This window comes from Ctenopharyngodon idella, chromosome 8 (assembly GCF_019924925.1).
Source record: "Ctenopharyngodon idella isolate HZGC_01 chromosome 8, HZGC01, whole genome shotgun sequence".
In the NCBI taxonomy this organism is placed as follows: domain Eukaryota; kingdom Metazoa; phylum Chordata; class Actinopteri; order Cypriniformes; family Xenocyprididae; genus Ctenopharyngodon; species Ctenopharyngodon idella.
In genome coordinates this window covers 17867575-17893277 of record NC_067227.1, presented here as the reverse complement: position 1 = coordinate 17893277, position 25703 = coordinate 17867575, and the positions used below count along the sequence as shown (strand labels likewise).

At 38.8% G+C, this 25703-nt stretch overlaps 1 protein-coding gene across 4 annotated transcripts in view; it reads left to right on the top strand.

The window, feature by feature from the left end:
* The window catches only part of sema3b (sema domain, immunoglobulin domain (Ig), short basic domain, secreted, (semaphorin) 3B), a 74781-nt gene extending 50815 nt beyond the window's left edge, over window positions 1-23966 (top strand). For 3 of the 4 annotated variants that reach the window (XM_051903761.1, XM_051903763.1, XM_051903762.1), the window contains 17 exons: window positions 8050-8339; window positions 8430-8587; window positions 9812-9874; window positions 15007-15126; window positions 15225-15318; window positions 15410-15529; window positions 15791-15933; window positions 16030-16144; window positions 16246-16315; window positions 16714-16858; window positions 17464-17683; window positions 17785-17873; window positions 19021-19062; window positions 19194-19351; window positions 19543-19598; window positions 20716-20855; window positions 21045-23966. In XM_051903761.1, coding sequence (XP_051759721.1) covers window positions 8222-8339; window positions 8430-8587; window positions 9812-9874; window positions 15007-15126; window positions 15225-15318; window positions 15410-15529; window positions 15791-15933; window positions 16030-16144; window positions 16246-16315; window positions 16714-16858; window positions 17464-17683; window positions 17785-17873; window positions 19021-19062; window positions 19194-19351; window positions 19543-19598; window positions 20716-20855; window positions 21045-21530 — 2337 coding nt within the window. In that variant the 5' untranslated portion in view covers window positions 8050-8221 and the 3' untranslated portion in view covers window positions 21531-23966. Of the gene's footprint in view, window positions 1-8049; window positions 8340-8429; window positions 8588-9811; window positions 9875-15006; window positions 15127-15224; window positions 15319-15409; window positions 15530-15790; window positions 15934-16029; window positions 16145-16245; window positions 16316-16713; window positions 16859-17463; window positions 17684-17784; window positions 17874-19020; window positions 19063-19193; window positions 19352-19542; window positions 19599-20715; window positions 20947-21044 lie in introns of all 4 variants that reach the window. The other variant, XM_051903764.1, reaches the window with a different exon arrangement.
* The last annotated feature ends 1737 nt before the right edge of the window (window positions 23967-25703 follow it).

Genomic DNA, 25703 nt, shown 5'->3' with positions numbered 1-25703 from the left:
CCATATATACAAGTGTGTGTGTGTGAGTGAGTGTGTGTTTGTGTAAATTGTGTTACCTTGTTGCCCACTTCAAAGACACAGGGGATTATGGGTGAAAGGGATTAACTTCATGATGGTTTGACCCTGGGGGAGAGATAAAGGGGGAGAGAAAAAGTGAGAGAGTGAAATGGAGAGACTCTAGATAATATTGAGTTTGAGAAGCATGTGGAATGTGTGCAGACCCTAATCACAGGTTCAGAGGGGAACTTTTGTGAATGTCAGAGGAGAGTTTGTGAAAAAAACAGAACCATGAGAAACAAAACTCTTAAACCAGGGCTGAAATGAGGAGTGTGTAATTTTCACCTTCTGAATGCTGGTGTGCTTTTAGCCTAAATTAGCACATTTAACTGTCAGCTGGGTGAGTTATGACATCCTCAGTCCCAAAACGTTAAGCCAATTGCAGTGGTTCATGCCTACTGGCCAATCAGTTTTGAGTATTATGGTTGGACCCGAGCGAGTGTCACTGCGATGTCGCCGTAGTGATAATCACCCTCTTAGTTCTGGAATTTGTTTTATGTCATGTTGCCGAGTCAACCACGGTCATGGTGATTAGCTACGGGTCTCACAACCCAAGCAACACTGACCCAGACTCCAACAGGAGCTGAGATGGACTGATGCCCCTGTGTAAGACACACACACACACACACACACTGTGCCATCCTGAGCTCACACATTTATTGTCCACAGACAGGACAGCTATCATTCTAGTGATGGTCGTTGTGCAAAACACACAGTTTATAGGGGTTTCTTCAGATTTGGGCACTTTTTTTTTTGTCCCAGGGATTTTTTTTTTTTTTTAAATCATGCTTTCATCATTTATATTTGCTACTTTCAAATGTGTTTTTTTGTGTAGGGGGTGAATTCAGATTGATTGGGACACTTTTTCCAGGTCATCTCAATGGCAAAAAGTGTCCCAATCACCCTAAACTTTAAAACTAAGCTATAAAAATCTAAACAAATAGTAAAAAAAATCAGTGTTAATTGTGTGGGGGGAAAAAAAATAGATCTTTTTCATTTCCACCACACCAACAATTTTGCCCCAGTAAAGTTTTTTTGTAAAGTTAGTGTACTATTTTTGAAAGGAGAGAACAGTCCCAGAGCTTGAAATATGTAAATATGTGTTTAGTGGACAAAAAGAAAAATAACAAAACAAATATCACTTGTGAATGGGTTATTATATTGTCATTTCCAAAATTTTTCCAAAAAAAATTATTTAATTGTGTTTATTTAGGAAATATAAATTGATAGCTGTGAAATTAACCTTAGCAAGAAAAGAGTTTGTCATTTTGTTCCAAAAATATTATAAATGTCATTTCCATCAGTGTCATTTGCATCACAAAACACAATACATTATTTGAGATGTGATGAAAATGACACTGCGGGGCACTTTTCGTGATTTTCAAAAAAGAAAAATAGCAACAGAATTTTCCAGTGATGCCTGTATTTATCACACACAGTTGGACATGTTTGGTAGACACAATTAAACTAGTGAGAATGTGAAAAGTGTGTTTTAAGAGATTTTATTATATTATTAATTCCACAGTGCCTGTAGTACATTGTGGCTGAAATGAAGTCACCTTCTGCATTACATAAGAGACTTTTAAAATTACTTACAGAAAAAAATAGTCCCTTAACAAGAAGTGAATCTCTCATGTGTGATGAATCAGCTGTTATTGACGTCAGCTGCTCATGCTGACGTAATGCTCATTTGTTTAAGTCGTGGGATGTTGTGGTGTGGGACAAAAGTTTATTACCTTCTGAACTCCGGAGTGTGTGTATGTTTGTGTATCTGTGTCCTCTATTCAAAATTTATAAGGCAATAAGTGAAACACCCTTCTTTTATTGCCAAACATATTGAAATGACATCTTTTAAAAGCTCACCACACTATCGGCTCTTTTACACAGCTGATCCTACAAACTCTCTACACTAGAAACAACACATTAACAGGACATTGTATGTACACACACACCTACCCTAACACACACAGCTGTAGTCTTTGAGTACAGTATCGGAGTACCTCTTGAACTCAAGGGGTTTAAAGTGTTTAATAGACTTTAAAGATTATACAGCAGCACACACATCAAATACCCAACGTTACCATGGTAATCAGAAAACCAGACTGGGGTTAAGGAGCACTATTATCTGGGACACCGAGAGAAAAAAGAGAGAATACCTCTTTTTTTTGTCCTGTAAGTCCTCAACCCTTCAGAAGTGTTTGCAGAGCCCCGCAACCATGGACCCTTGCCAAACACACACACACACACACAAAAATACATTACAAATATCCTTATGTGTGTGAGTGAAGCTCTACATAATATTAATAATAGTAATCCTAAATATATTTTTACATTTCGTGTTTCTAGAAGGTTGCTAGGGCAATTCTAGGTGGGTGCTAGCGTGATCTGTTTGGTTGGCAAGGCATTGTTATGCAGTTACTAAAGTGTTGTAAATGGTTTCTAGTGTGTTGCTATGCAGATGCAAGGACGTCGCTAGGACGAGTGTTGTGGGTGGTTGCAAGGGTGTTTCTAGGTAGTTGCTAGTGTGTTGTCGGTGGTTGCCATGGCGTTGGTATGTAGTTGCAAGGGAGTGTTTAGGTGATTGCCTTGGCAATTGTCAGTGGTTGCCAGAGCATCCCTATGCAATTAAAGTCTGAGTAGGTTTGTAGTGTGTCGCTATGCAAATACAAGGGTTTTTCTAGGTCAAAGTGTTGTGGGTGGTTGCCAGGGCGTTGCTATGCAGTTTTTAAGGTGCTCTTAGTGGGGCTTTAGTGTGACTTTATGCAGATGCAAGGGTGTTTTGCATGGACACTTTTTAGGTTTTCTAGGTTGTTTCTATGGTTATGTGGGTGGTTGCCAGCACGTTGCTGTGCATTTTCAAGTGAGTTTCTAGGTGGTTGCTAGGGCAATTGTAGATGTTTGCTAGAGTGTTGTGGGTGGTTGCCAGGGTGTTGCTATGCAGTTTCAAGTGAGTTTCTAGGTGGTTGCTTGGGCAATTTTAGATGTTTGCTAGAGTGTCGTGGGTGGTTGCCAGGGTATTGCTATGCAGTTTCAAGGGAGTTTCTAGGTGGTTGCTAGGGCAATTGTAGATGTTTGCTAGAATGTTGTAGGTGGTTGCCAGGGCGTTGCTATGCAGTTTCTATGGTGCTCTCAGTGGGGCTTTAGTGTGACTTTATGCAGCTGGAAGGGTGTTTTGCATGGACGCAAGGGCTTTTCTAGGTGGTTGATATGGTTTTGTGGGTGGTTGCCAGGGCATTGCTATGCAGTTGCTAAGATGCTCTCAGTGGGGGTTTAGTGTAACTATGCAGTTGCAAGGGTGTTCTGTGTGGATGCAAGGACTTTTCTAGGTAGTTACTAAGGCAAAGTTACATACAGAAATCTAATACTTATGGTTACTGGTTTGTCTAAATCACAAACTAAATATAACTAATTATAATCAATAGTAATAGTGATGCTTGACTTACACATTCAGCCTGAAGAAGAGCTCTGAGACTTTTAGACCTTTCTGTATCTCTCTCTTCCTTTTTCTTCTATTTTAAAGCTCATTCTATCTATCATACTGACAGATTGCCTGTGTGAGAGAGCTTTGTACTTGTGTGTATTATTTTAAATGGACTGAGGGCTTGTGGCTGACCTGGTAGATCGCTGCAGTTACACACACACACACACACACACACACACACACACACACACACACACACACATGCTGAAACTTGCCATTTGCTCCTGACAGGGCTAAAATCTGCCAAATTCATTCTCTGGACTCCATTTGAAGGGATTTGTGTCTGTCTTTGTTATGTGTATACACAGTTTTATCTCAGAGAATGTAGTAGTTGATCTAAAGCAAGAGTTTTGAGTGGTTTTATGTTCACATCTATGTGCCTGAAAGAGAGAGAGTCACAAGTGAGAGACCAAGGAAGGGAGAATAACTCATGTTAGTGTGCCAGAGTCCCCTTGTTGGACCTACAATAACTGAAACAGACCAAAACGTCTGCAAGGTTGGTTGTTTCTTTTCAGTACAAAGACTGAAAACACTTAACAAAGAATGACATTTCACTTTGTCTCTCCTCTTGGCTACCTGCAGTTACTTAAAGGCATAGTTTACCCAAAAAAACAAAAAGTCTGTCATCATTTACTCACACTGTCATTTCAAACCACATGGCTTTCTTTCTTTCTTAAAACACAAAAGCAGAAAAAAAGAGCTTTTAAGCTTTGAAAAGGACTGAATGAAAGTAGTTTATACAACTTGTACACTATATTCCAAGTCTTGTGACGCTGTACAATAATTTAATGAGAGAACAGACTAAAATTGAAGTCATGAATTTACTTATAATCTGAAAAAATCAGCCATTTAATAGACTGGTTCTGTGCACAGAATCAACTGATTCATTGAAAAAATCAGATTCAAAAGAACAGTTAATTTATGAATCAGACATCTTTTCTCATGAACTCTCATGCGGTCGTGCAGGTTTTGAACAGCATGAGATTCTAATGGGAGAATTTTCATTTTTTTGTGTGTGTGTGTGAACTATCCCTTTATTTCCCTCTGCATGTGAGCAAAGGCCTTTCCTCACACGTTTCAATCTTTCTTTTCTCTTTCGCTCCCTTACTGGAGGTTCTGACAGTTGGTCGCAGTCCAGAGGAGCCGCTCAGCAGAACAATCAACTCCTTTCTCCTCTTCTCTTTCACTCTCTCTTGCTCTTTCTCTCTCTTCAGGGTCTTGCTTGCACTGAGCGTCATGAACCGAGAGGCTTATGACACAGTTACCTCCTTCTCTCTCTCTCTCTCTCTCTCTCTCTCTCTCTCTCTCTCTCTCTCTCTCTCTCTCTCTCTCTCTCATTTTGCTTGTTTTGTCTGGTGTTGTCATTGTGGCATTGAGGTCTTAAGGTTAATTATTGTTTGTTTATTTTGGACTTAGCAGCATTTAGTCTGGTTTTAAGCCCTGGTTCCTGTGGAAGAGTCTTCCTCTGTGTGTGTGTCTGTATGTGTGTGCGAGCGTGTCCTGCTACAGCCTTGGCTGTAATGATGATGTATGATTTGCTGCGTTGGCACAGCCTCTTTGCTTAAAGAGATGTGAAGGGCGCTGGGATGCACTTTTCTGCTCTAGTCTTGTATAAATCTCCCAGGACGGGTGGTGTGAACCTTGCTGGATGTACTCGAATGCCTGTGTGTCTCACACACATGGGCCTGCAGTAGCTCATATTAACTGTGTGTTTATAGTAAATTAGCACAGCTAATCAGTGTGACAGCACTACAGACAGAGGGACTGTGTGTGTGTGTTTTATTACGAGACTTCTGCTGTCTGCAAGTGTGAATAGTTCCATTATTCACAGCAATAGAAACTGAAAGAGGGGAAGAAAGAACAAAGCACTTTTATATTTGGTTTGGGATGCTGCTGTATTTGTTCCTGTTTAAAATAAATTTTAAAGTTCACATGCTGGAGGATAGTCTTGTTTTTCAGGATTCTGTACATTTTAGCAATGCAGTAAAACTGTAAGTGTGTGTCTGGGGGGGGGTGGTAAAATCTATATTCAGTGGAGTCAGTAGGTCTCCTCTCATCTTACTGGTGATGCTCACTAACACATTAAAATTCAACACTGCAGCAAATGGGTGTATAAAGTGTGCGTGTGTGTGTGACAAATAAAAAAAAAATGCAATTTATCCCTCTCTGTTGTATCTTCCTCTTATAACACTTATCATTATCTCTCTTCATTTCAACACATCATAGTGGGACATTTTCAGTTAACTACTTTTGTTTTTATATCGAGCTAAATATATTTTCTATCATCTAACTTTAAACCTAACCCTCACACAAACTAACGTAAACTCACACATGTACACTGTATACAGTTGTGGTCATAAGTTTAAAAAAAAAAAAAAAAAAAACATTACACATTTTGTTCACCCAAAAATGAAAATTATCCCATGATTTACTCACCCTCAAGCCATCCTAGGTGTATATGACTATCTTCTTTCAGACAAACACAATCGGAGATATATTTAAAAATATCCTGGCTCTTCCAAGCGTTTGTTTTGAAGCCCAAAAAAATGCATCCATCCATCATAAATATAATCCATACGGCTCCAGGGGGTTAATAAAGGCTTTCTGAAGCATAACGATGTGTTTTTGTATTAAGAAAAATATCCATATTTAAAACTTTATTAAGTATAATAACTAGCTTCCGGCAGATGGTCGTACGCATCGATTTGCAGCGGAAGAGTAACTCCTGACCCGACGCATGACGCAATGCCAAACATGGAAGCTCAAAACACTGGCCACGAATTAGAAGTCTAAAATGAGAACTTTTAAAGAGAAATGTCGGAGGATTTCGATATAAGAGAAGAGGAGCTTCAGTCTGTTGCACAGCCCTATTTGTTTAAACTGCGAGATGTGTCTAAGCTTACGATACTCCTACTGCGTCATACATGCGTCATACATCGCTTCAGGGGTTACTCGTTTGGCACAAGTCTGGCGGAAGTTAGTTGTTATACTGTAGTTTTAAATATGGATATTTTTCTGACAAAAACCCATCGCTTTGCTTCAGAAGGCCTTTATTAACCCCCTGGAGCCTTATGGATTATATTTATGATGGATGGATGCATTTTTTGGGGGCTTCAAAACAGGCCCCCCGTTCACTACCATTATAAATCTCGGTAGAGCCAGGATATTTTTTAAATATATCTTCGATTGTGTTCGCCTGAAGAAGATAGACATATAGACCTAGGATGGTTTGAGGGTGAGTAAATCATGGGATTATTTTTTATTTTTGAGTGAACTATCCCTTTAATTTTTTTTAGTACTGCCCTGAATAAGCCATTTTACATTACATGTGTTTACTTATGGTCCACCAGACAAAGTAATAATTTATACAAATGAAACAATTAAGAGTTAATGTACACTTAATACTGTATATTGTTATCTGGACTTTATATAGACATCTGTTATGTGAAATAGCTTACATAGGGCAGTATTAAAGAAAAACAAAATGCAATTTTTATGATTGCTCTTATTTAAATATGTTTAACATGTTGCAGATTATGCAAAGGTTGTAATCTTATGACCACAACTGTATGTCCTTAAATACAGCAATAATCTCTTTTACTAGCACCTGAACATCAGAAAGAGATGGAGAAAGAATTTGAAAGATGCTCCCTGGATTATTTTAACATTTATTAGACAAAAGGGAGGACAGGTTGGTAGGCCGAATAGACAAAAACAGTATAAAATGACCATACGGATTCCTCTTAAAGTGTCTGACATACTAAACTCACACACACACACACACACATACATACACAGTCTTAAACCCAAATTATGAGATAAAGTGAGAACATTAAACCCAAGAAGCATGTAAATACGTCAAAGTGTGTTCAATTATCTGACTGTTTTGACTAAGAGGTTCCTGTTTTAGCTTGAGTATCTTAGCAGTTTATCTGAATGTAAGTCTGAATGATATGTTTCAAAATGATACAGTATAGAGTCAGACAGCTCCTCTCCTGTTCTCTCCTCTAATTTATCATTTCTTTACCCTCCACATGCTGAATATGACCTAGTGCAATAAGCAAGCACACACACACACGGCAGCAGTTAGATGTTGTTGGTGAAATGAGAGTTGGATTGTGTTCTGACCGAGTGGATCTTGGCTTTCAGTTTGTGCGTTCAGTGAACCTGGACCAGAACCATAAAAAAACCAAATGAAAGGCTCAACAAGACTGAATGCTTCGACATCCAGTTTGTGCGAGTGAGCGTATGTATGTGTATGTGTGTGTGTAATATGAGAGTAATATGATTCTCTCTCCTTATCTTAGGCAGGACAGTAGCTTTAGACCATCTGCTACTGAAATAAAGCATGTGTGAGTGTGTGCGTCTGCATATCTGAAATATTGTGGCTATTATCGGACCGGTGTATTGTAGGAGCGGGTGAAAAAGGGGTCGAGAAGTACTGAATACTGGCTATGAAAGGGAGATGAAAAATCTTAAACTCTTTTTTTTTTTCTTTTTCTGGTGTCCAGCTTTCGGTGTAGAGAGGAAACTCCACATCCACAGCATCACTGTCACAACAAGCAGGACGACTGAGAGCCGCTACGACAACAGCTGCCACGACAACCAGCATCCCAGTCAACCATCTGTGTGGCAGCTGTCTGCTGTTTAAAACTGATAAGAAGTTCTGGTCCTTCTCAAAAGATGATGACTATGATGTTGATGATGTGCAGCTCTCTGGTCCTGCTTGGGCTGATCGGCGTCGGTGCTTCATCTAGCGGAAGTTCATCTTCCTCACCCCGGATGAAGCTGTCTTATAAAGGTGATGAAACTGGCTCGTATCTCGTGTACATATTTATGTCTGCATACATGTGTTTGGATTTAAATGTCAGTTTCTTTGTGTGTTCTCCAGATCTTCAGCAGTTTAACGGCGTTAAGCGGTTTGACTTAGAGCGTTCGTGTTGTTTCGGAGCTCTCCTATTGGACGAGGAGAGGGGGCGGCTGTTTGTTGGAGCTCGTAACTTTCTTTTATCTCTCAGCCTCGACAACATCAGCAAGCAGGAACAGAAGGTAGAGCACACTCCTTACTCTCCTTCTTTCCATCTCCTTCTTCAATTTCTTCATCCATGATGTAAGAGTGAAAGGAAACATCTTCCCTTCTGTTTGTCTCTCATTGTCTAATTAAAGGGTTAGTTCACCCAAAAATGAAAATTCTGTCATTAATTACTCACCCTCATGTTGTTCCAAACCCGTAAGATTTTCGTTCATCTTCGGAACACAAATTAAGATATTTTGATGAAATCTGAGCGATTTCTGTCCCTCCATTGACAGCTACGCAACTACCACTTTGACGCTTCAGAAAGTTTGTAAAGAGATCGTAAAACTAATCCGTATGAATTGAGTGGTTTCCACATTTTCTGAAGAGACTTTATGCGATGAACAGATTGAATTTAGGCTTCTCGCATATCAAGCAAACATGTTTGAGCTTAATATTTGAAACAAACTGAATTAATTAAACATCTTTCCTTTTGAGATTTATTCTAAATTTGGAGGTTATTTACAATGATTAAGAAATATTTTTTTATTCAAAAATTCTACTTTTTTAAAACTGTCTTTTCTGTAAAACAAAATATCCTTAGTTGTATTCTTAAGAAGAAAATAGTTAAGAATATTTTTATTCTTAGGAATGTTTTGTGAATCTGATGCCTGCTTTTTTCACTCGTGCTCTCTCTATCTCTGTCATTCATTTACTTTAATAAAGTAGTCCAGGGGCATAACTTGGCCCTGTTTATATTAATAAATAAAGCGATTACACGATTTGATGTTTTATAGCCTGTTTACACTTGTATTTTGTGCCGCCCACATGTGATTAGATTGTGTGTGCGTTTGTGCTAGAAAAACAGTGAAGAAGCTTTAGCATTTATTGTGTGTAAAGTTAATCAGCCTTCAAAGTCCCACCAGATGATTTAAGGTGGTCCAGGCCAAACATGCCGATGACAGAATGATGGATTTTTATTTCTTTAGGAAGGAAAAGGAAGGAATGATGAGTGAGAGTTGTCGGTCACTGTGCGCTATAGCTCTGGACTCACACAAGCACACACAGGTGTGGTTAAGGGAGGATATGTCCGGATGTATGTGCATTTGTGCATCGCCCCTGGACGTGTTTTAACTGTGTCTCTGATGGGGTTCAGCGAGAATGTCCCTCTAGCTACTAAACACGTCTAACCCTGCAAAGATCCTAACCTTTAGCCAAAACTCTTCCTCACCTCTGAACTCTCTCTCTCTCTTTGTCAGATCTACTGGCCAGCACCTGTTGATTGGAGAGAAGAGTGCAACTGGGCCGGGAAAGACATCAATGTGAGTCTCTGCAATAATCAGATCTTGTGGTCATTAACACACCCGGTTTACACACTTATCGGTACCATCTCTCCTATGAGCTGTTTACACACAAACACACACAAGGCAATTAGCACTGCTATCACAAACAGCTCTCCCAAACGGCTCCATCATTTACAGACGTAGATCAGTATAGAGCCAAAGTTTTCTATCAGGGGTCTGTGGGGTCCATGAACATACTTCAAGGGGCCCACAAAGAAGACATATTGAATGTTCTCATAATATGAATGAATATTTGCTTAATAAGCATTATATAATTGTAATAATGTTATTTTTAGTTAGTTTTTGATTAATTTATTTATATGAAGCAGCACAACTGTTTTCAACATTGATAATAATAAGAAATGTTTCTTGAGCAACAAATCAGCATGTTAGAATGATTTCTGACGGAGCATGTGACACTCAAGACTGGAGTAATGAATGTTGAAAATTCAACTTTGCCATCATTGGAATAAATTACATTTTAAAATATATTAAAACTCTTAAAAAAAAAAAAAAGAGTTATTGTAAATTGTACATTTTACTGTATTATTGATCAAATAAATGCAACACTAGTGAGCATAAGAAACTTCTGTCAAAACAATAAAACATCATGCCGACCCCAAACTTTCATAAGCTATGTCATTTTTATGCAGATTTTGGGATATCGCATAAAAAACTTCTGGATGGAAACGCCAAGATGCGCATCAATTCTAAAAATGCACATAAAAAACTTGTGCACTTGTTTGAGTTAGATAAAAAAAAATGTCAATAAGAAAACATGTACATAAACTACGATGGAAACACATTTAACGAAATAAATTCCTTGATGCGCATCAAAAAAATCATGTGACTTTGCGCGTTGGGATAGCATAACTGCACTACCAGCGGACTGATCTTTTTGCACAGCATCTGAAATGCTGTTTTGGTCATTCTGAAATGCCTGAGCAAAGTCTGTTATCAAAGTGGTTTGTTATAATTACTTTACATGACTGCGTTCCCAAACAGCAGGCATCTTCCACTGAAATGTGTTTATTGTGTTTCATCTGCGTGCTCTGAGACGCAAATAATTTATTGTATTTTTCTCCTAAGGAAGTGACTATTTTGTTCTCTTCCACTCACTGGATGGAAGCGCTGCTTTTTTTGCAAATGTTTTATGCGATATTCCCATTTTGCACACAAGTTATATTCGCAGCTTTGAATGGAAACAGCTACTGAGTATTTCCAAAAGGCGTGATTTTTTTCCAATGCATATTAAAAAAACAAAATAGTATTGTCATGTTTCTAATTCTATTACCATGGCTCTTTACAGTTTTGTCAGTATGTCTTTGATACTTATGTGTTGTAACATGTTGAACATGTTTGTCAAAAGGTCATAGTTCATGTATGTTGTAGTTTGTGTGTGTTTTATCTGGTGTGTTGAGCGGATGTGTGTGGGATGTTTTTGGACACTGTGTTCAAAATAAATGTTCTCTTTATTGTAAAGGGTGTGTAATGTTGTGTAACTTGTGTGAAATGTGTGTGTGTGTGTGTCGGGGTTCATTCTACGGTGGGACTGAGGTCACCTGACAATGAGATCTGCCACACACACACACAGACTTTGTTCAGTGTGCTGACCTGTGATTTGACCCTCATTACATGTAGGTGTGTACAGGACGGCTGGGACAGAACCAGACCTCCATGAAAAAAAGACTTAAGATTTTCCCTAAGACTCTCCCCCTGACCTTTCACTTTCTCATGCTATCTCTCTTTTGTTCAGTCTCAGTCTGAACTCTGATTTCTCACTCAATATTGCTTTCAATTTACTCAGTTCCCTTAATCTCAGGTCTCTGTCCTTCACTTTCTTTGTCCTACTTCTTTCTCACTCCCTGTCTTTTAGTCTCTGTCATATAACCACAGTTCGCAGTAACCACATCTCCAAGATGACAAAGAAACACCACAAAAAAGTATCATAAAAGTGGTCCATATGACTTATGATACTGCTCTACATATATTGCAAGATTTCTGAAGCCATACAGCAGCTTTATATAATGAGTCTGAAATTTAAATGAGTTTTTCTCTTGAAAAACACTGCAATTGAATCACTGAATCAGTGAGTTGAACTGGAGAACCAAATCAGTCCAATTTGTGAACAAATCATTTGGTCTTATTTTGTGAATCGAATCAACAGGATCAACATGAATCATACTACTTTGATTCTCAAGTTCAACTCAGTGAACTGACTTGATCCCACGGCAGTTCTTGAGCCAACAACTTGAAGGAGAGGAAGATTATTGTGAATAATGACTTATCTTTGAATTAATTCCTTTTATAATTACATTCACTGTAATTTTAACAATGTCTCACAAACACAAACTCACAATGCTACATTTATAAATGTGTTGCTAGATGTGCTCTGACTAAATGTGGACAATCACACAGGGATCCAGTGATCAGGCTAATAAAAGGTCAAAGTTGAAAGTTCACCGCACGCGTCTCAGCAGGAAACTCACACACACATACGGCTTATTCCTCCTGAGAGACATTGTTCATTTTAAAGCTCTTTTTCTTTTGTTCTGCAGTCTGTCTCATTCTCTCTCTCAGCCTTTCTTTCTTTTTTCTGTCTTTTTTCTTTGTCTCGTGGGCTCACTTCAAAGAGCCCATCAGAACGTACGTACACACACACACACACACATGCTAACACGTCCTTACCTTATTGAGGGCTGTAAAGCTCTCGAAACAGAAGCACCAGTGTGTGTGTACTAGAGGTAGAGAGAAAGGGAGAGACCCCTTCCTGTATAAACACAGTTTGTCAGCAACTTAATTGGTCTTCGATGATTCTATTCCGCCACCCCCACCGTACAGAGCACGCACACACACACACTCTTCACAGGGTGCGTTAAGCTCAAAGAGAGGCCTTTGTTCTCCACAAGCCCTGTATGTGTGTGTATGTGTGAGTTGTGTGCAGGGTTTAAGCATGGCAGGAGGGCACATGTCAATCACTTCTTTCTGTAGAGGTAGTATAGAAGTTACACATAGCACACACACACCTTTTAATCTGGCATTATTATGCCTACTAAGATACCTTGTTTTTTCCGTATTCTAGCATCCCAGAATGCATTGTGATGAGTAAAACACAATATAATGAATGAAATGCAGATTATAAATATACTGCATTAAATAGATTGTTATAGATACACTCAATCTAATCAAGTTATTTTATAACTTGTTTAGCTCTTTGACGCTTTGAGTCCTTCATGGGACAATGGGTCAGTGTCACATTGTCCTCTGGAACTTAAAGGAGAAGTGCCTAATATCTGAAGTTCAGTGTGTGTGTGTATGCGTTTCTTGAGCACATTTAAACAGATGTTCAGTTCAGAGTTCATTCTGCTGGTGAAAGCCCACTGTTAGTCAGAGAGAGAAGATGGAGTCAAGCATAATTACAGTCCAAACAGCAGGAACATCTGCTACTGAAACTGAAGAGTCCTCTCCTCTCCTCTCCTCTCCTCTCGATGACTCTTATCTTTTCTCGGTTCTTCTTGTCTTGAATGTTGTTCTCTAGTCATGTTTGGTCTTCCCTTTCCATCTCTTCTCTTCCTCTTTAAGGTTATATCATCTCTGCTCTCTCTTCCTGCTCTTCTTGTCTCTTGTCTTCTCCTGGTTTCTCTGTTCATTTTGTCCCTGGTTAACCCTTGTTGTCTTCTCTTTTCTTGAATCTTCTTCTCTAGTCGTCTTATCTTTGGTCTTCTCTTTTCGTTTAGTCTCATCTTGTCTTTTTATCTCCTCTTTTTCGTCTTGTCCCTTTTTTACTGTCTAGTCTGTTTTCTTGTTTTTTGTCTCTAATTGTCTCTTCTTGACATAAATTCTCTTCTCACTTCGCCTTTGGTCTTATCTTCTCATTTCACCTTGTCTTTTCTCTAGTCATCTCATCTAGTCTATTGCTATCTAGTGTTGTTTTGTCTCTGATTGTCAGTGGCTGTCTTTTCTTGTCTCTTCTGGTCTCATCTCGTCTCAAATCTTCTATTTTCTTCTCAAATCTTCTTCTCTCTGGTTAACTCTTGTTTTGTGTTATTGTCTCTTCTTGTCTTGAACCTTCTCCTCTAATTTCCTCATCTTCCTCGTCTCTTGTCTAGTACCTCTAGTCTTATCTTCTCATCTACTTCTTTTTCATCTGGTCTTGCTTCTACTCATCTCTGGACATCTCATCTAGTCTCTTGCTGTCTGGTTTACTCTACTCTTGTCTTTTCTCATCTCTTGTTTTGAATCTTCTCTAGTCATCTCAACCTTGGTCTTCTCTTCTCATACAGTATTTTCTCTTCTTGTCTCATGTCATCTCATCGTGTCTCTCTTCTTCTCTGGCTATCTTGTCCAGTCTTTTCTCTTGTTGTTTTTGCTCATCTTATCTCTAGTTGTATCTTCTTGACTTAAATCTTCTCTGGTCTCACCTTTGGTCTTCTGTTCTTGTTTCATTTTGTCTCTTCTCTAGTCCTCTCATCTCTGTCTCATCTCTGATTGTCTGTTGCTGTCTCTTACTGTCTCATCTCATCTCAAATCTTCTGTTATCTCCTCTCATTTCCTCCTCGTCCCATGTCGTCTTTTTGCGTCTCATGTCATCCATCTTGTCTCATGTCGTCTCTTCTCTTTTGCATTCCTCTCTTTCGCTCCATGCTTCATCCCTGCATCCTCTCCCTCTACCCTGGAATCCGGATGTTCCCACTCCCTTATGTTGTCGTAGTGATTCCAGGCACTCTGGGAAATGTGGCATGCTCCAGCGAGCACATTCATAAAGGAAAAGAGAAACAGAGAGACTATAGGTGTCCATGTATGTCAGTCAATGTGTCTTTTTATGTGTGAAAGAGAGAGCATGAGAGATTACAGAGGGTTCCGGGATCACAGTGAGCAGGCAAAGGTCAGCGCTCATGTCAGACTGTCGTCAAGGATGACGTTTCATTTATGATCCGCCCCATACGAGGTCTCTTAAGAGATAAACCGAAAATGTTTTTGTGTCTGCATGTGACTCTGTGCTACTGATAGTCAATCCAGATGGTGGCAGTCTCCCTGCCTCACAGATGAACTGGTGAAAGTATGTAAAATATGTCCTTCATAAAACTGATTTGTGCGTGCATGTGTTGCAGACGGACTGTGTAAACTATGTAAAAGTGCTTCACCACTATAATCGGACTCACCTGTACGCCTGTGGGACTGGGGCTTTCCACCCTACCTGTGCTTATGTGGAGGTGGGACAGAAGCTAGAGGTAAGTGTGTGTTTGTTTGGATGCATATGAATAAGTTTGTGTGATATATGGCCCCAGTTTGGCCAAATGCACAGCTATATTTTGCTTTGTCTCTGTAGGATCATGTGTTTAGAATCGATCCCTCTCTGGTAGAAGATGGAAAAGGAAGGAGTCCGTATGACCCACGCCACACGTCAGCATCTGTTCTGATTGGTTAGCTGCCACTGTTCATCTTTCTATCTCCAATCTAAAAGATACTGTTACATCATGACCAATCAGTAACCACATCTACGTCTTCATATAGGTGATGAGCTTTATGCAGGCGTTGCCACTGATTTGATGGGGCGGGACTTTACAATCTTTCGCAGCATGGGACAAAGACCCTCCATACGAACGGAACAGCACGATTCTCGTTGGCTCAATGGTGCGCTTGTGTATGATTTATTTAAAAATAAATAAAAAATGCAATTCAAATACAGTGACTTGAATAGACATCCTCTGTGATAAGCATGTTTTTCATTTCTGAGAGCATAAAGTCCAAAAAGTCTCATTTAAAAAAGAGATGAAGTTTCTTTTTCCTGTTATTTATCTTGCGTACTCTTATTTGTTTTTGACCTGTGTGTTTATTTGCATCTCTATTTTTGTATAATACCAATGAGCCCTATGATGATGCTGTGTGTTTCAGAGCCCAAGTTTATAGCGGCATTTGGTGTTCCCGAGAGCGAGAATCCTGATGATGATAAAGTCTTCTTCTTCTTCAGAGAAACTGCTGTAGAAGCTCAGGGATTCGGGAAGGTTACATATTCCCGGATTGGCCAGCTTTGCAGGGTTAGGAGCCAATCATTTATCACTAAGCCTAATGGCCATTGGCTGCTGTTTGTTTATCATTTTGATTCAAATGAATTTGTGTTTTTTTGGTAACAGAATGATATGGGAGGACAGCGCAGTCTAGTAAATAAGTGGACAACATTTCTGAAGGCTCGTCTTGTGTGTTCTGTACCAGGCAATGATGGCACTGAAACGCATTTTGATGAACTTAGTAAGAACGCTCACAAAGACACACAGACACTAGGGTTAAATTATGCTGATATAACTGACAATTGCATTTCATTGCCTTCTGACCTCTGTCTGGACCTGTAGGGGATGTGTTTCTGCTGCAGACCCGTGATAGAAAGAACCCTCTGATCTACACTGTCTTTACAACCTCCAGGTCAGAGTTCATTTAAGGGTGTGGTTTAAGGGGTTAGCTCACCCATGAAGTTCAATTCTGCAATTGTTTACTAACATTTATGTCATTCCAAATCTGTATGACTTTTTTGTATTGTGGAACACAAAATAAGATATATAAAAAAAAAAAAAAAATCATTTTTTTTTTGTGTGAATTGTGCCTTTAAGATGTAATTAATCAATTTGTATAGGAAGTATTTAAATGTGCTGTATGATTCTATTTTGAAACATTTAAATTGAAACATTTAGGGTGAATTTAAGTATTGGGCATTTCAGTGAGAAAAAAGTAGACCCAAATATCTGAATTTAGCATTTGTGCGACTATTTTTATCTCCTTGTACTGTAACATATTAACAGTCTGTCTGTGTTTGTGTCTTACAGTAGTGTATTTCAAGGATCTGCAGTGTGTCTCTATACCATGAATGACATTCGGCGGGCATTTTTAGGGCCTTTTGCCCATAAAGAAGGGCCCAATTATCAGTGGGTTCCATTCCAGGGTAAAGTGCCATACCCACGGCCAGGCATGGTGAGAACAGATTCCCTACACCTCACATCATACACGATTGTTCAAAAGTATGGGGTTGTACGTTTTTTTTAATGGTTGTGAAAGAAGTCTCTTATGCTCACCAAGCCTGAATTTATTTAATTAAAAATATGGTAAAAACTGTATACTGTGGAATAATAGTACATTTTAAAATATATATAAAATAGAAAACATTTATTTGAAATAGTAATGTATTCCTGTGATGGCAAAGCTGAATTTTCAGCAGCCATTACTCCAATCTTCAGTGATGCATTTGAGACATTTGTTTTTCATGATTCTTTGATGAATAGAAAGTTAAAAAACCAAAAAAAACATTTATTTGAAATAGATTTTTTTAACAACGTAAATCTTTGCTGTCATATCTGATCATTTTAAGTTCTTTGCTGAATAAAACTATTAATAAAAAAAAATCTTACTGACCCCAAACTTTGAACTGTAAAGTGTAGTGTGAATGTGAAAGTATAAGTAGATTTAGATTTGTCAACAACTGGTTATAGGTTTGGACTTGCTGACCTGTGTCGACTGTTATCATGTGAACGGCTTGTGCTTCCGGATTCTACAGATATCTCTCTCTCTCTCTTCCTCAGTGTCCCAGTAAGACCTTCGGCAGTTTTGAGTCAACTAAAGGTTTTCCTGATAACGTAATCCAGTTTGCAAGGCATCATCCATTAATGTTTAATCCAGTCACTCCACTGGGGGGTCGGCCACTGTTCCTGCGTACCGGAATACCATACACCTTCACTCAGATTACCGTAGACCGCGTCAATGCAGCTGATGGACACTACGATGTAATGTTCATTGGCACAGGTAGAATACTGACTCAGTATTGACAAAACCATCCAGAGTCTAGACTAAACTGTCTTTACTGGTTATGCCCCTGGTTAAAGCCCCTCTGTGTTTCTGTGCAGATGTGGGCTCTGTGCTGAAGGTGATCTCTGTGCCCAAGGGAAGCTGGAGTAACACAGAGCTTCTGCTGGAGGAGCTTCAGGTCTTTAAGGTGAGAGAAGGAATGTGTTTGTTTAAAGGTGCAGTAATCGATTTCTGAGAATCATTGTTGAACACCGTTGATATTTGAAATCAACCCAAACACATCCCACCCTTCATTGCTCCGCCCCCAAAATGCACAAACACGCATTGACCAGAGTGGAGATGGTGAAGATGGTGAACAACAACAACGACAACGTCAAAAAATGAACATACAGTACACAAGAGTATATACAAGAGCATATATTTGTTGTTAATCGTTGTTAGCACACCAATAAAAACCAATGTTACTCATGTTATGTATGGAGCAGAAACAACACAACCTCTGCGTCCATTTTCGGGCCTTCTTGCTTAGGTCTCTCCAGCGCTGGAAAGCTTTTCTAATATTAACGCGGGTCCTAAAGCTCTTGCCTGATCATAACCCTGTGATCCAGTGATATTCCTCTGACCTTATTTCTTTAGTAAAGTCTCTCAGCCATCTCTTTCTACAGTCTTTCTTCAAATCTCTCTATTGTTCACTCTCTCTCTTCCCCCATCATGAGTGGACACTGCTGATTGGATATAAGTTTGTTGTGGTGATTAGTCCGATCCACTTTTGACAGCGTTTTTCAGAAATCACTTATTACACTTTTAATTTGGAGACAATTTTGTGACCGGAAGTCAGCTAAAGCAGTCAAAACATCCATTTATTGATGTCCTCATATGGAAATAATAAATAATTAAACAAAAAAACATTATTCTAAAAATGCATAAAGCTTTCTTTTCTGGTTAGGGTTAATAACAATTATGATTCACTTTATATTTAAAGAAAATGGATCAAAACTGGTAACACTACAAAAATGTTCTATTTGTTAACATTTGTTAACTACCATAGTTAACATGAACTAACAAATAAAAATACTTCTAAAGTATTTATTTATTAATCTCAGTTAATTATTCAAATCAAAGTTGTCTTTGTTAATATTATTTAATGGACCTGAGCTAACGTGAATAGTTGAATTTTTATTATCTAACATTAACAAAGATGAATAAATAAATACTGTAACAAAATGTATTGCTTATTGTTAGTTAATGTTAGTTAATGCATTATCTAAATTTATCTAACAGGACCTTATTGTAAAGTGTTACTAACAGACTCTTGTACTGCCTTCTTATTGCAGGATTCTTCATCTATTATCAGTATGCAGATTTCCTCTAAACGGGTGAGAATATGTCTTTATTTTTATAAAGTATCAGCTATTTTAAACAGTAATATAGAAACACATGAAAGCAGCATATTAGAAAATCATCTGATGATTTTCTCTCTCTCTCTCTCTCTCTCTCTCTTCTACAGCAACAGCTGTACATTGGCTCAGATACAGGTGTTGTCCAGGTGCCTCTGCACCGCTGCAGTATGTACGGTAAAGCCTGTGCCGAGTGCTGCCTGGCTCGAGATCCATACTGCGCCTGGGACGGACACACCTGCACACGCTATCTGCCAAACACAAAACGGTAAAGCTTCAGGCATGCTTGCCATTAATGGCTATTCAAACACATTGTACAGTGGAGTCTAAAATTTCAAGGCCACATAGAAAATCTGATTCAAAATGCAAAATAGGGACATTTAGAGACAGTCAAATCTGATAAAGTATTTTTTGTTAAGGTTTTTTTTTAATGTTGTGTATTTCTATTCATATGTGTAGAAGGTTCCGGCGTCAGGATGTGAGGAATGGGGATCCTAATGCTCTCTGCTCAGGAGGTAATACTGTAGTACCTCTGTCAGCCTCTAGGAGGAGTCATTTCTCTCTTTTCACTACTGTTATTCATTGACAATGTGAATTAAAGCAATGGTGGGTCACAAGTCTGCTCACAAGTATTAGAGATAAAATACACTACCATTCAAATGTTTGGGGTTAGTAAGATTAAAAGAAGAGAAATTAATATTTTCATTCAGCAAGGAAGACTTTTACTTTGTTATAAAAAAAATTCTATTTCAAATAAATGCAGTTCTTTTCAAATTTCTATTCATGAAGGAATCCTGAAAAAAATGAATCTCTGCTTCCACAAAAATATTAAAAAAGGCATAACTATTTTCAACATTGATAATAAATGTTTTTGAGCACCAAATCAGCATATTAGAATGATTTCTGAAGGATCATGTGACACTAAAGACTGGAGTAATGATGCTGAAAATTCAGCTTTGCTATTAAAAAAATAAAACATTTTTTAAAAATCTAACTTTTGAATCATATTTTATGCTATTAAATATAAAATCCTAAATCCAAATGCCAACATAGAGAGGTTGCATGATATCCCGTCATCCTAAAAGTAAACAAAAATACAACCCAGACTATATTAAATCCCGCCTAAACTACAGTCTTGAAACTTGTGTACTGCAAATGTTAAATTTAATCTTTAATAAATCTCAAAATGAATATCCATTTTCACACTGTATATATGTTGCAATGTCTAAATTCACATGTAGTAAAAATTTTAATTTTTACTGTTTTATATTTTAAATTGTTTCAAATATTTGTATAGAGTTTTAATATTGCCTATTTATCAGTTGCCTGCCATAACATAAAAATACTTTTTATACAGAATTTTAATATCGGTGCATCCCTTTTTTACACATTGTTGAGTCTATGCAGTTCATATATTTCAGTGTTTGGTTTTTTTGGACATTTTTGTTTACTGTTTGGTAATATTTTTGTATGATAAGCAGTTTGGTACTATGTTGTGTCGCCTCTTGATATACAGAGTAAAGTCGGAAGCAAAATGAATTAAAGTTATTTCTAATGAGTAACTAGACTGTCTATATATGGCTGATAAGTGACAATGCAAGTATAACAGTGTTTTGCATGTATGTCCTGCAGACCATCAGAAGCAGCGTGTCCTGGAGAAGAGGCTGTACGCTGTGGATGGAAGCAGCTCCTTCCTGGAATGTATCCCAAAATCACTACAGGCCCAGATTACATGGACCTATCAGAGGCATCCGGAAAACCCACGGGAGGAGGTGAGAGAGAGGAGAGAGGCAGGCTGGGGCAGATATGCGGGGTTATTATGAGAAAGACGGATGCAGACAGCATTGATAAGAGATGATAAATGTGTGTCTTTGTTTAATTTAATGACTTTCATTCTCTCTCTCTTATCAGTGTAGTCACTACTAATGCTTGATGCATTCATTGTGTATGTGTGTTCACAGGTCCGTCTAGATGACCGTGTTTTGCAGACCGAGCGAGGCCTGTTGCTGAGACGAGCTGTGCGTAGAGATGGCGGCGTGTATCAGTGTCACGCAATGGAACACGGATTCATCCAGACCCTCCTTGCCATCACGCTGGAGATTTTACCTTTGGCTGGCCCCGCCCCCTCTGCTCTTAACCCTCGCAGCCCCGCCCACTCCCACACCAATCACGGGCAGTCCACCAATCAAAAGCTGTGGTACAGGGACTTCATGCAGTTGGTGGATCACCCAAACCTAAACACAGTTGACCAGATCTGTGAGCAAGTTTGGTCACGCAAGCACAGCCTATCAGGGAAGGCCGCGCCAGGTCCAGCTAATGATGCACCGGATCACGACCCGCTGCACTCTAAAAAGTGGAAGCACCTGAAGGAAGTGAGGAAAGGGCGAAATCGCAGAACACATGACGGGAGACCCGCACCCAGAGCGCCACGGAGCGCAGGAGAGTAGCGAGGGAGAGGCGGAGTGAAAGAGAGACTGAGAGACAGAAAGGAAGAGCAAAAACCACTGGAGGTGGACAGATTCTCATACAGCATCTCATTCATCTGACTGTTTATCACCTGTTCTGCTTTTTATTACCTTTGTGACGACACTCCACAGCCTGTTATCAGTCTCTATATGCTCTATTGCCCTCATCTCCAGTCTGAAGACTCAATCTAGTGCCCCCACGACCCCAATCCCGCTCCCGCCAGCATCTATTACTCCAAACCTTCCAACTCCTGATGGTTATCCAGAAACCCACTCTCCATCCAGTTCATCTAACACAAACTCAAGGTCCTGAAGTCCAAAAAATCCCTTCGAGTTGTAACCGGAAAAGCTTTGATTGGAAATCGAAGAGACATAAAGACATGCATGTGCTGCGTAAATCAGTAAACACAGGCTCTTGTGGACACACATTGAGTAAATCCATATATACTCTTCTGTGTTTTCATCTGGGTGTTTGTGCTACATGTTCTGTAGATTAGATTATCCTCTCACTTTGGCCCTGAAACAGAGACCACACAGAGACCCTGACTCACCAGCACCATCACTCTTCTTCTTCTTTCACTGCTTGAAGACTAAAAACACATCATTTCAAGCAAATAAAAGACAAAAAAGGAGAAAAACTGTACATTTGTGATCTGGTAAGGCTGTCGGCTGTCGGCGGTCGACGAGATTTACATTTCTGGCGCGTCTACAAAGTAACAAAGGTGAATCATTATTTTGAGTTACTAAGTTATGTGTCAGGTGTTCTGATTATGTGTTGTGTGAGACTGAGATGGACACAGCATTAATGTACAGGGGCATTATGAGGAATGTGGTCTGGGACCAGGTAAGGAAATCTACAGAGAAACATTTTTAGATACTTTTAGGTCTAACCTCACATCTAACCTGTTGAAACCGAATAAGGCAGAATAGTTATGTATATTTGAATGCGTCTGTGTAAGATTTTGAGAGTGAGATTTTCCTGCTTTTTATACAGCTCTACCATATATTCACAGTTTAAAATGAGCATTCTGTGAGCATCATATACTGAAACCACAAAGCTAATGTATTATGTATGCTAGTACATAATGGGTTAAATGAGAGAACACAGATCCAAGGCCATCTCTCAAGACAAGAAACAAGAAAAAGTGCCCAAGAAAAATGTCCTTAAGCTCTGACTCTGACAATTCATGTGAATATTTAATAACACATTTAAGAGTTTAGCCGATGGTCCATTTATTTTTTATTGACTCTTTCTGTCTTTTGGAAAAAGGAGTGTTGAATTAGTCAGTAAATGCATGTTTACAGACGTTTGATGCCAAATTTCTTTTTGAATTGTAAACAGCGATGTGGGAGCGAATCATACAAATTCCAAAAGTCAAATTTACCATGGTAACACAGCGTCCTGAAAAAAAAAAAAATACCATAGCTAGGCTACTATAGTAACTACTTTAAAAATGTGGTAACTTGATATCCACCACCACAAAAAGGAAGAAATTGAAAGCATACAAAGACTAAGTTCTGACAGTATTTTGGACACTAAGTTTAGCAAGGTAAACGGGTGGTGCTCGCGCAGGAGAGCTCGATCGCCTCGCGCTGTGTTGTTATGGCGCCCTCTTCTGGTGTTTGTGGTTTCTGCTGTGTCGGATGAGAGAAACCTGACACTAAAATAATCAATTCCGTATCCGATTCATTTGTAAACGGATGTAAGGATGTTTTGAGTAGAACTGGTGGATTATCATGTGGTAGTATTTATATCAGTTGTCTAAAAGTTGTACTTAATGGTTATTTTTGCATGACTTTAAACGTCTTGAGCGTTTTTTAATGGAACAGCCATGTTTTAAAACTGCGAGATTATCTGGTGTTTTCATCGTATATTTATGGGTCGATAAGCTAATGTGTTGTGGTGGTTTGTGATAAAACTGACCTACATGTGTAATGTCCATTGTTAGAGGAGAGTATGAGAACATCCTTGTGTGTATATTTTGAAATTCTTTCCCTTCTTTTGAATACATATTTAAAGACCTAACCTGACACACTCCATTTGAAAATCACATTTTGAGTCGTTCAAAACATTGCTCAGCATTTCTAACTAATCCGGTGTTCTCTTTCTATTTGCGACGCTTCTCAGCTTTTGAGAGAGAGAGAGTGTGTGTGTGTGTGTGTGTGTGTGTGTGTGTGTGTGTGTGAGAGAGAGAGAGAGACAGAGCGAGAGTGAGAGAGTGTGTGTGTGTTTGTGTGTTGTGCCATTAAATATTAGAATTTCTGTACATGGGGGGAAGTGTGAGTTTAATTTTGTGGACAAGTCAAAGGCCAAAGTTGACGTGAACACTGTATTACTCTCTGGGTATTTTCTCTGTGGATTGTTGCATCAGACTGTAAATGATTAACACAATAAAACATACAGTTAAGTCAAAATAACTCTGTTTTATTTTTGATAGAGCGAGTGTGAGATTAAGAAAGTGAAAATTTCCACAAAACTTTTTGTGTGCATTAGCGCAATCTCACCACTTGAGTGCGCTGCTGTGCATGCTGTGTTTCACGCTAGTAGTCACACTTCACACAACTCCATGAAATATTTTTTGGGCATGTTTATTATTTAAAGTCAGTTTCTGTACGAAAGAAAGAAACGTAAAAGGATATATAGTGACCATTTCCACAGGATGGAAACAAAACAAAACACAAAATGATTCCTAAAAAAGGTAAACTTTTTTTGGGGAAAATTGTAATATAGGCTATTGAATATGTGTAAAATTACATAAAAACAACACATTTTCTGTTCTGTCTGCTAATTGGTAGTAATGTCTCTCTCTGTGACAGCTTTAATGATTAATGATGCTAATTAAGCCTAATTAACCCTTCATTATGCTCCTTAACCTCTCAGGCTCTCATTAGAAGTGTTGATTTAAGAAAGCAGGGTCTCAATGTCAACAGACCGTCTCGCTATAGATTCTTGCACTCATATTCATCATTCTTAGTTTCTTTTCTATCTTTCACTCGGTCTCACTCATACGTCAGATCAGACAGAACGGGAGAGTGTCAGAGAAACGGCTGAAAAAACAAACCGTGACATCGGACAAGAAGATGCAAGATGAGCGGAGAAAGATGAGTTTGTACAAGTGGCATAGAAAAACAACCTCCCCAAACAATAAAAATGAGTTAATTAAGAGGTAATAAGGCTTTAGAAAACATTATTTGTGGATCTAATTACAAGAGATGTGGGAAACTGGACAGAAAAAGAGAGAAAGAATGTATATTTGGCTTTAAACCCGCGCTAAACTGCCTGTAATGAAGCCCCTTGACAGTGATTGTGAGAGAAAGATGTAGACATTCATACAGTCTACATCTTTCTGTAAGATGACTGAGTATTTATATTGGCCACAGCTGTGCTGCTCAGTATAGTGCTACATGCGTATGAAAAATTATATGGAATTATATGTGTATTGAAAATATAAGGGGGGAAAATCCATTGGAAACAGGTATTTCCTATTGGACCTTGAGGATGTTTGTTCATGTTTCTAAACAGGAAGTGGGTCAGTGGTGTGCGTCAATGATGATAGTTCCTGCAGCTGCTGCATTTCACTGTTTAGAGCAGTTACTTCCACAGCCTTCACTTAATGACTGTGTGTTTGTGTTTTCTTAAGCTTGCACTTCAGATAAACATGAGGTTGTGGTGGAACAGGATACAGCCAGATTTGGGATGAGGTGACTCCTTAAACTAAAAGGTTTTTGAAGTAAAATTAAAACCACTTAAAATTTGATAGCAACTTTGTTCCGGCCCAAATTGTACTTGGACGGATCACTCCTGTTTGCCAGATCTGAGCCACAAGCAGGCCATATGCCACATGTCAGCCAAAAGCAAAGAAAGAAACCAGAACTGGACCTTATCTGAGCCACAAATTATTTCTAGAATCATCTTAGCCTTAACAAGCCTATTAACTGAAGCAAAATATTAACTCAGCAGAATCACTGAAGGAAAGAAGAAAACAGGAAAAGGACAAACAGAAACACAAGAGCTACAACTGACATCAGCCACAGCTTTAGATGAAATAAAAGGCGTCAAATCTCTCCATATCTCAGCAGAGGAGGACAAACAACTCCACAAACAGCATTACATCGTCACATATTACTAACCAGATTGACTGTATTTCTGTCATT